The sequence below is a fragment of the Odontesthes bonariensis genome, chromosome 4 (genome assembly GCF_027942865.1).
Source record: "Odontesthes bonariensis isolate fOdoBon6 chromosome 4, fOdoBon6.hap1, whole genome shotgun sequence".
In the NCBI taxonomy this organism is placed as follows: Eukaryota; Metazoa; Chordata; class Actinopteri; order Atheriniformes; family Atherinopsidae; genus Odontesthes; species Odontesthes bonariensis.
In genome coordinates, this window is record NC_134509.1 from 4529389 (window position 1) to 4540964 (window position 11576).

Below are 11576 nucleotides of genomic sequence, written 5' to 3' on the forward strand. Positions count from 1 at the left end.
ACAATATGCGTTCAACAGAGTAACACATTTGCATCACAAAATGGTTCTCCAGGAAAAAGTCAGACCTCACAATCACTTGGCCCTATTTTCTCTCCCTTCGTATCACTGCCTGCTGTGTAAACCGTGCAGACCGAGCAGCAAACACCGTAACAGGCGCGGCTGTATGCAGTGATACGAAGGGAGAGAAAATAGTGCCAAGCGATTGTGAGGTCTGACTTTTTCCTGGAGAACGGTTTTGTGATGCAAATGTATTACTCTTTTGAACGCATATTGTTTTGAGAAGCAAGAGGCTTTATTTTTTAAACCCCAGCCAACTAGCCGGACTACCTTCATCAACCCCAAAACGAGGCTGGAACTCTGCTCACAGGACGCAGCAGGGGGTAAGAAGATGTTCAGAAATGATGTTGCTGATATGGGATGTCATACAGCTTCATGTCGAAAGAGGCGAACTATCCCTTTAAACACCTGGGCTCTGAGGTGGGAAATGTTACCTGTGCAATAAAACCGAAACTTTGACATTTTTTATTTTACGCAATTTATTCTATGATCCATTTTTGGAACTTTTACTTAGACTGACAAGAATGATAATTCTTATGATCATTTATCCTGACAACTTTTAAAAATTTTTTTTTTTTAAACAAACTTAAAAAAAAGATTTTTCGAACACTGTTACGACTTTTACGTCCAACTAAGCGTGTGTGATAGTGAACTCACCTTGTCCTCTCCCTCTGAGTCAGAGGCTGCTCTGAACTGCAGCGTGCCGGTGTTGATGTAAAATCCTCCCAGCTTTGTGGTCAGAGACGCAGGCACCAGCTCATCATACTGGGAAAAATAACAATGGAGGACAGTTTGCGGTGTAAGTTCGCGGGACTCTGGAAAACAGTACCTCTACTTGTACAACGAAATGTGAACGTTGTTTGCAGATTTTAAAACATTTTTGTGTAACTTAACATGTCACAAAAAAAAAAAATAAAATAAAAAATAATCAGCTTTTGCTCTTCTGTTGCTCAGCTAAATGAAAAACGTGTTCTGGGCCAAAGTAAACTAATCACCAAAAAGAATCACAACGTATCCAGGCATATCAAAACAGAGGGGAAAAAAGAAAAAAGAAAACATGCACTACCAATTTGTAAGGGAGGAGAGGACAGCTAGAAAAAGAAAACCCCACCAAAACAAATGTAATCTAATGGCAGAGAAATCGACACAAAAAGCATAAATCGAGCTATTACAGTCAGTCACCGAGTGATATCAGATGAATACTGAGCAACAAAAAATGGTCACACTGTCCTGTTTGGACCCAAGGAGCACATACACCATCATATGTCATGAGGATGATTTTACACCATAGTCTAAGGCTGGCTGTAATAAGGACAAACTGCCAATCTTCAGAGGTGCCACTAAATTTACCATTTCACACAGGAAAATACATATTTAATGTGTATGGGGTGAGGTCTACCGTAACACAACAAGACAAGACAACAGCAGTTCAGGAATGTAATGAGGGCATCATAAACATCAACCAGTACAAAACAAAAAAACCGAGAAAAAAAAGGGAACAAAGAGAACAATGTGCAATGTTGTTACAGAGATAAAAGAGATTCACGTCCTGGAAAAAACTAACACATTGGGGGAAAAAGTAGCTCCTTATTCATGGCGGGTAGGGTACTTACAGCTTCTGAGTTATCTATAAAGGGGTCTGTCTCGTCATAGCCAAACCCAATATCAATCAAATCTTGCATTCTGTCCTTCTTCTTCTTCTTCCCTGTGTTACCCTAAAAAAATATTAAATAAATCTGTTTAATTTTTAATCAAAAAGCGAAGGTGTTTTCTGCAAAATCCTTACAAGGAACTAAATTCTTTTTTTTTTTTTTAAAGAAAGAAGTGAAGACTATGATAGTGTCCTATATTTTCTTATAAAATATAAGAAAGAATAGAAGAAATATAATAAGGGGGGGGGGGTGTTCTGTTTTTTTTTTTTTTTTTTTGTTAGACATTTCCAAGAAAATCTAAATTCTTCAGCCCTACATAAAGAAAGACTGGCTGGTATAATGTTTGACACACATTTTCATGAATGAAAAGAAAAAAATAACGGGTTTTTTTCTTATTAAACAGCTCTTCCACTACAGATGATCTTTTAAGTATAAAATACCCTACTGGTTTGTGTTTGTAATGCGTTTTCAAAAACAATCAAATGATTTTTCTGTATTGTTGCATGCTTTAAAAAAAAAGCCGATGCATTTTTTTTTAAATAAATTAGATTTTTATAACCGGTCGGCCAGCACAAAGTTTCTCATCCAATTTCAAAACTACGAGTTGGGTTATACACTCTGTATGCAAGAGATTAAACTAACAGCAACAATTCCGCCCAATAAATTAGTCAGCAACACGCCTACGGAAAGTTTAGGCAACCATTTGTATATCTGTTGCCAAGCAACGCCCGAGGAGGAAAACATATCAACATTTGCGATGATTTAAGTCACTTTTCAGTTTGTGAAATATCCTACTTATGCTGGTTCAAACCATCACCTGTGTTTTTAAGACTCCAGCTACAACAGGGACTTAAAAAAAAAAAAATAAATAAATAAATAAATAATAAAAAAAAACTCACATATTTATTTTCGAACTTTTTGGCCAGGGCCTCCACCTGGAGCCGCTCTCTCTCCTCACTGTTGAAGGGGTCGTTGGGATTGTGGGCTGATGTCAAACTTGAAAGATTACTCTTTGCCTGAAACAAATATTGAAAAGGGAAAAAATATATATTACACATGTATATATAATTTATATATATAGAAATAGAATAGAAAAATACTTTATTCAAAATGTATATATATATATTTATATATATATACACATATATACACACATTATATTTATTATATGTATAAAACACTAATAGTAATGATCATACATGAGAGTTTGAGCCAGAATCATTGTGCCCCTCCTGAGATACTGCTGGTGTTGGTGTAACCTGGCACTAACCCAACCTCCCAAGAATAGATCAATCAGTAAAGGTCAATACATTATCACAATATCACCGGCAAATCTAAAACAGCTGAACTGCAGGTGTGTGACGTTATAGAGCTACAAAATAAGCCAAACGTGCTGGTGGCATTACCACTTTTCAGTAGGGCTGGGACGATATGCTTTGGTCACGATTCGATTGTATCACGATTCTTGATAATTGCGATTCTACGAGTATTTGCGATTCGATTTAATCAGTAATTGCAATTTTCTTCCTCCTTAAAAAAAAAACAAACAAGTTGAATCATACACTTCGAGAATGAATGTCGTTCCCATAAACGATGCACATCAGTCTGTGTCAGTCAGTCCAGCAGCTGACATTTATTTCAACTGAGACAAAAAGAGGCATTTTTTAAAGTTTACAGTTACAAAATGAATTGAAATGTCCACACAGCACAAATGTGGGCTAGTTTTAACATAACTTAATGTGATGAATTGATGAAGTTTTTCTGGACACGGATATGATGTAATATAATCGATTTGGGGGAGAAAAAAATGAAATCGATTTTTAAAATCATACCATAAAAAATAAAAAATAAAAAATTTTAAAAAAATCGCGATATGTCCATGAATCGATTTTTTCGCCCACCATAACTTTTCAGACTCCAATAAGCCACTGTTATTAAGAAAACTTCTCTTTTTTTTTTTTTTTTTTTTTACTATTATAAGTTCTGATGCTGCTCTATAAAGCTCTGAATGGTCCAGGACCAGAATACATCAGTGACCTCCTGACCCAGTATGAACCTTCCAGACCCCTCAGCTCATCTGGATCCGGTCTTCTATCAGTTCCCAGAGTCAGAACCAGACATGGAGAAGCTGCGTTCAGCTTCTATGCTCCACATGTCTGGAACAAACTCCCAGAAAGCCTCAGATCAGCTGAAACGCTCAGTGTGTTTAAGTCCAGGCTGAAGACACACCTATTTTCAGCTGAATAAAGCTCCAAACATAATCACATTTTAACTACTGATTTTATATTTTTCTTATTTCTTTCTTTTTTGTTTAAAATTTAAATCGTGCTTTTTATTTCTCTGATTTTATCTATTGTTCTTCTTATTTCTTTCTTTTTTGTTTAAAATTTAAATCGTGCTTTTTATTTCTCTGATTTTCTCTATTGTTCTTCTTATTTATTTCTTTTTTGTTTAAAATTTAAATCGTGCTTTTTATTTCTCTGATTTTATCTATTGTTCTTATTTCTTTCCTTTTTTGTTTAAAATTTAAATCATGCTTTTTATTTCTACTGTTTTAATGTCTCTGTAAAGCACTTTTGAATCGCCTTGTAGTTGAATTGTGCTGTACAATGTGAGACAGGCCTCAACTCTGACAATGTTTAAATCCAGGCTGAAAACAGTTCTATTTAGCTGTGCATATCTGCACTCTTCACTTTTTAATTAATTAATGATTATTTTTAATGGGTTTTTTAATTTTTTTAAAAAAAATGTATTATTATTATTAATTAATTAATTAATTTATTTATTTATTTATTTTTTAATTGCCTTCTTGTGATTTTATGTAGCTGTGAAGCACTTTGAATTGCCTTGTGTATGAATTGTGCTCTATAAATAAACTTGCCTTGCCTTATAAAACAACGTTACGGTAATATTTGATCATCCAGGTGGGCATGTATAGTCAAATCGAGGCGAGCTTATCTTTGATCTCACTTCCCTGACATTTGCCTCGGCTACATCCTGGTACTTCCATTCGCAAATGCTCTCTCATCTCTCTATCACCCGCTGCCAGAGGGCCAAACTGCATGTGGCATTCCCAAGTGCTGTAATGGCTGTGTGGCTGTGTGGCTGAGGCTGTTGCCGGGCAAGTCTGAGTGGAAATGACACAGGTACAGCGGCACGAGACAAGCCTCATCTGTTAAATGTGCAAAAAAAAAAAAAGAAGAGGAGGAGGTCCCTTCCAATCAAGCATTACAATCTGTTAGAGCAGAGGTCTTCAACAGGGGGTCCGCGACCCCCAGGGGGTCCGCGGGGATACTGCAGGGGGGGTCGCGAAATCTTTGGTGGATTAGACGATTTTTAACATTTCTTTTTTTCAAACAGTCTTTTTCTCACAAATTGTGTGCAAACGTGTGCCATCCACAGATGGTTTGAGGATTCATTGTCCCATCTACATGCATGTTTAAAGTTAAAATCTGTGGATTATTTGAATAGCTCAGTGTTGTATGCAAGATGTTTGTTTATAAATGGCAGTGGCACGGCCACCCTGTACCTTGCACATGTTTAAAATAAAAACATGAATATATTAACCTGTGTATTATTTGAAAAGCTTAGTATTGAATGTACAATAACAGAGTAGTTATGTTTATACACGGCACTAGGCCCCCGTTAAATATAAAACACAATTGTATGAAAAAATAGTAGGGGTAGTAGAAGTATAAATAGTAGGGGGGTCCCTGCTCCAACTCTCCATCAGTTGGGGGGTCCCTGGCCTGAAAAACGTTGAAGACCCCTGCTTTAGTGCGCCGCTGGAGTTGGAAACGCACACAGTGGGTCAGGCTGGATGAGTGGCCAAAAAACTGCTGTTGTCTTTTGTGTTGAGTCGCAGGAGGAATGGTCACTTTGTGCCACGCTGCTCCAACATAAGGACAAGGTGCACTTCCCCCTCCAACTTAGCAATGACAAGTCTACATAAAAAAAAAAAAAACACTTCCAAGAGCTGCAGAATCAACTCCAGCTCCAGTTTCCCACGGTCTGCTAAATGCTGGACTTACCGTGAGGCTCTGGATGAGTTCGCCGTAATTAAACTCGGCGGAGGAGCGGTCGCTGGGCTCGGACAGGCACAGGTTGAGCCGCACGGTCGCCCTCCTCTCGGCAGTAATCTTGTCCTTGTCGTCGGTTTTGACAAGACGACCGTCGCTGGCAGTACCTTCTGCCCCGGTGTTTGCCTCGACCTCCGCGGCTCTGCCGAAGTTGAAGTCGGCCTCGCCGTCCAGCCGGCGCTTCCTGGACTCTCCGGCGGCTCCAGCTGCGAAGGCCGACAGGGTGACAAACTGCACTTTTCTCGGTTCGGCCATTTGGATGAGCTGCCTGCCTTTTGCCTGAACCCTCGCTCCGGACAGACAAGCGACAGCGAGGAAGAGCTACTTCGCGAAACTACTCCAAATTGATGGATTGAGGAAGGCTTTTCGCCCAGCTCCGACGCGCTGCTCCGGGGGCCTAGACGGACGTCAGAGCCGCCACCTCCAGGGGACGCGACGGTCGGGGGAAAGTTGTTTTTCCAGCAGCTACTTGCATCCTCGATTCGCTTATGGGGCTGAGACATTCATAGGAGCCATCTTGGGTTTCGGGAGTAAATAAAATATCAGAAGAGAGGGGTCGCTGCGCCTGCGCGCACGCACAAAAAACGGAAGCATGCGCCACCGGGGAGGGCCGCGCGTCCAATCACCGCGTGGCCCGCACTTAAACCCGCCCCTGCCACAACAGGCGATAATAACAACACTACCAGCACTATTATGACCTTTTTTAAAGTGCCTGACTGAAGGACAGGTTGTGGGGTACGTCGGCTACATGCTGTGTACGCATGGGTGTTGCACCCCCACTTTTACAGCAAGATGATTTCATCCCCCCCACATTTTCCAAAGGTAAACCCGTTTGCCCCATGGATGTATAATATTAACGGTTTGCCCACCCTCATAGTGCACCAACATACAATGTGTTTTAAATACTCTGTACCCTCTTCAGAATAATTCTATCCAGATTTGAGCAGTCTAACTATTGTAGTTTCCATACAGGACCCAGTTTAGGGTGACGAGAATACAAAAAAAAAGCAGTAAAATGGCCCTGTTCTGCATTTTCACAAATCAGAAAAAGGTTTCACAAATCCCAGACAAAGTTTTATTGAATCTACAGCCTCTTTAGAATAATTCCATCCAGATTTGAGCAGTCTAACTATTGTAGTTTCCATACAGGACCCAGTTTAGGGTGACGAGAATACAAAAAAAAAGCAGTAAAATGGCCCTGTTCTGCATTTTCACAAATCAGAAAAAGGTTTCACAAATCCCAGACAAAGTTTTATTGAATCTACAGCCTCTTTAGAATAATTCTATCCAGTGTAACAATTGTAGTTTCCATAGAGGACCGAGTTTAGGGCGATCAAAATGCAAAAATGCAGTAAAATGGCCCTTTATGCCACTGCTTCACTCCTGTGTGTATGTACAGACTATCGAGTAGCAGCTTTTTCGCCATTGTCTGAGTCCCTCGGCGTTCACATGATGCTTTTCATTCCGTCTATTCAGGAAAATGCTGAATGTTGCATTTTTGCATCAGTTCAAACATCACATTCTAAAGGCAAGAGAACGTGCAAGTTGATTGGCTGCCTCAGTTATTCACTTCAAAACAGAGACTTACAGATACACACATCAAATGTACTAAATGTGTCCTTCTTCAGAAACATCAACAGAATTAAAGGTTTCCTCTCCCAAACAGACCAGGAGAAACTCATCCATGCATTCATCTCCAGCAGACTCCATCACTGTAACGCTCTTTTAACTGGACTTCCCACAAAGAGCATTAAACATCTGCAGCTCATCCAGAACGCTGCTGCTGGAGTTTTAACCCGGACTAAGAGATCTGAACACATCACAGCAGCTTTAAAATCTTTACTCTGGCTTCCAGTCAGTCACAGAATAGATTTTAAAAGCCTGCTGATGGTTTACAATCTGTGATCTGTTCAGAGAATATAAAGCCAGCAGAGCTCTTAGATCCAAGGACTCAGGTCAGCTGGTCCAGTCCAGAGTCCAGACTAAACATGGAGAAGCAGCATTTAGCTGTTATGCTGCAAACAAGTGGAACAAACTGCCAGTGGAGATTAAACTTTCACCAAATGGAGACATTTTCAAATCCAGGTTAAAAACATTTCTGTTCTCATGTGTCTATGCATGAAATCTGCACGATATCTTTGAACTTATCTGGACTGTTGCTTGTTTTTAAATTCATTTAAATGATTTTTTTTCTTTCTCTTTATATTCTTTTATGTGTTTTTAATGCTTCTTCCACTCCCTGCTGCAATGCTTTTATTTTATGTAAAGCACTTTAAATTGTTTGTACATGAAATGTGCTATACAAATAAATATGATTTGATTTTGATTACTCATGGTTGCGAGTTGATTTGCATACAAAGTCCTCAAGTTACAATAAACTATGTGAATACATTTGTAAGTGGAATTTAACTGTGTGTTCTTCTGTGGAAGGAACCTGTTACAAAGCCTTCTGGCAAAACTGATCTTGAACCTCGATTCACAATCCATTTAACTCCCTTTGCATAATGTGGCAACTCATGCCTGGCAGTTTTGGAACATTTGCAGCTGAAAAATTGCTTTGCAGATTTAAAATAAAATATCACTTCAGAGGCATGAGCCGTCTGGGAATATCCACGGTCGTGTCATCCTGACCGAACAAACCTGAGAACTCACATTTTGGATATACCATCTTACAAACGGTGGATATTTTTTGGTCAGGGTGTCTTCTTATGTTGCCGCCCCCCCCCCTTATCGCAAGTCTCAATGTGCACATCATCAGCTCCTGTCCTCCCTCCCACCAGAGCTGCAAGGTTAATATGTCTGTGTGTGAATATGTTTCTGATCTAGTTTACAATATGGCATTAATAAGGCACACTCTGTGATGTCATAGATGCTGAAAAGACACATTAGTGTTTCACATTACTGAGACATCCTTCAAAATCTTTTGCTTAGATCGATTTCTGAATCACTGACAGGAAAACAGATTAGAAAGAAGTACAGAAGAGAGATGACTTTCCACGATGGACACGAGACATGACCTTAACTGATCCAGGAATGGGGAGACAAAACAATTAGCCTGGGAAAGCAGGTGCAAGGTTCACACGCACATTATTTGGCTTATTCAGAGAATATGACGAAGCATGTTGAACCTACTCATGTCCAATCATATTTGGTCGACAAGGAGTCCAACCTTTGTGAAACAATCAGGCATATAAATACAAAATGTTACCGGAAATCGAGGCTCTGTCTGATGGATTTCCTGCGAGAGGTCTGTCATACTGAGTCCGGCGCTGATTTACTCCATTTGTTACCACAAATAAAGACTTCATTTAACTTGAGATTACTCCGGCTTGTTCTTGAGCTTCCAATGAAAATGCAAAAGACACTTCACTGCCATGCTCTTACGCAGCTCCTACCAGCTATTGGAGGAATTATAATCACAGAGTTGCACTGTGGAAATTGAAACATCTTGTTCTTTTAAAGCTCGACTTGGGACTAAATGCCTGTGATGCTTTGATTTTTGACGACTGGTGAAACATTTTGATGAAAAATGGCTAAATTATTGAAGAATCGGTTAACAAAAGTGACGGAAAGCAGAGAGAAGAGGTTGAAATCTTCATGAGATCATAATGAATGCACCGGAGCATTTTTTTCTGTAACTTGGCAACAGGGCCGCCGATAGGGGGGGACAAACGGGTATTTTGTCCCGGGCCCAGGAATGGGGGGGGGGGGGGGGGGCCAAAAAAAAAAAAAAAAAAAAAAAAAAAGGAATATGCGCATTAGTCCGCAAATATGTTTCAGGCACGCACGCCCATCAGGCTGAATTGATTTGAGAATCATCCCCGGTCAGCTGAATTACAGCCAGTGTAACGCGGCTCTGGTTTAACCTTATTTTGTTTAAAATAAGCCAGTATAGACATGGCAACGTGTGAAATTGCCATTTAGATAGAGTTGAATGTAACAAATGGGTTATAAACGTGACGTTTTGGGGTAGCTTGTAACTTTCGTTTAGACTGATTTAACTTGACACTCACCAGATGAATGAGCTCTGCCTTGTTCCCCGAACATTCTCAGAAAGTTCAGCGGACATACACGCGGGTCTGGCGATAAATAAAAGTACCCTTAACATGATTCCCTTGGTCAAGTGAAAAATGGTTGATGAAATGTGCAGTTTATGAGCTCTAAATGAATAAAATAGCGTGAGTTTTATTGTGGTAGGATTTTGAAAGCCATAACTCCACTCAGTCCATATCCATATCCAGGCAAAGTTGTAAATAATCCTTTTGGTTTATCCGCAATAAATGAGAGACTGGAAAAGTAGAGGTGGGTGTGGGTGGGTTGCTCCGGGGGGGGGGCCCATTCAGAGAATTTTGTCCCCGGCCCAGCCAAACCTGTCAGCGGCCCTGCTTGGCAATAATAAAGTTGATGACATCACATGCAGCGTTTTGCAGGTAACACAGGCGGTTTGTCTCCGATGACAACATGAACAGAAACTCACAGCCAACAGTTAAGCAACAGTGCAAGGACGCTCCTACTCACGAGACAGTTACAGGATTACATCATCTGTTGCTAACAAGTGCAGCAGTCCCTCTGCCGTCCTCTCAGTCTTTCTGCTTTCTCCACAGCCAATATACTCTGGAAGCCATATAGAGATGTGTTGGAGTCTGGAATTTGCTTATGCAGCCATGTCTTTGTGAAGCAAATAATACTGCATTCCCAATATATCTGCTTTGTGCTCATTAGGGCTCCTAGTGCGCCCATTTTCATCAGCCAGAGATTTCTCATCCCCAGTGACAATCAAGGAAAGAAACTTCCTCCTCCATGCTCTCCGTTTTGGTCCTGCCTTTGGTCTCATTCCAACAAATTACTCGGGCTTTAGAAAAAGCTTAATCAGCTGCTCCTACTTGCAAACAATTTTTCATTTGGCATGGTTACGAATATACCCTTATCTCATCAACACTTCACTAAGAGGAAAACTTAGTTATATTCAAATGGTTTATTAAGACCTATTATCACTGTATAAACCTTAATATTTCCTCTCAGATGAAAGTTTTTTTACCCAAGTCTCCTTTAATTTATGGACCATTGAACGGCTTCTTAAATGCTCCCTCTTAGAGGAAAGCTTATCCATGTTTCTGATCTTATTAATGCTTCACTAGGAGGCAAACTTAGTCATATTCATATATTGAAGATCTGTTATCATTCATTATACCAACCGTTCTGTTATTAGCTATATTTTTAAATGCCTCCTCTTAGAAGAAAGTTTATCCATGTTTGTTAGCTTTTGTTAGTTTACTCAAATTACCTGTTATAGTTATACTAATCTTACTATTAGCTAAATTTACTTTTGCTCTGTTATAGTAATACCAATCTTACTGTTAGCTAAAATGAATGTTTTTATTTACCTGTATTTCTGTGTTGTAGTTTTTATGTCTTTATGTAAAGCACATTGAGTTGCCTGTGGTATGAAATGCGCTATATAAATAAAGATTGATTGATTCATAATGGATGTTAAAAAGTGTGTGAATTACCTGTAGAAATCAGTCCAGCAGAAAAGCATCCAATCCAGAGTAGAAAAACCTTTCACATGTTTTGTGATTTTCAGAGAAATGCCCTTTAAAGCTTCTGAAGCAGGTTGCCTGTAGCCATTCTATTTCCAAATGTTTTACACCTACTGAATGAATGCATTAAAACACTGCATCTTGGCTTGTCTTGTGGAACCAGCTGCCTGAATGGGACTGGGAATCAGGATCTAAGGAATAGTTCAGGGTCACCATCCCATAATTTGTTGCTACAAGCCGTGCCTGCA

General features: G+C 39.7%; 1 protein-coding gene across 3 annotated transcripts in view; it reads right to left on the bottom strand.

The window, feature by feature from the left end:
* Positions 1 to 6332, bottom strand: part of ubn2a (ubinuclein 2a) — a 28161-nt gene extending 21829 nt beyond the window's left edge. For 2 of the 3 annotated variants that reach the window (XM_075462565.1, XM_075462564.1), the window contains exons 1-4: positions 5741 to 6332; positions 2609 to 2725; positions 1671 to 1772; positions 715 to 822 (exon numbers count right to left, since the gene is read on the bottom strand). In XM_075462565.1, the coding sequence (XP_075318680.1) occupies positions 715 to 822; positions 1671 to 1772; positions 2609 to 2725; positions 5741 to 6043 (630 nt within the window). In that variant the 5' untranslated portion in view covers positions 6044 to 6332. The remainder of the gene's footprint in view (positions 1 to 714; positions 823 to 1670; positions 1773 to 2608; positions 2726 to 5740) is intronic. The other variant, XM_075462566.1, reaches the window with a different exon arrangement.
* Between the last annotated feature and the right edge of the window lie 5244 nt (positions 6333 to 11576).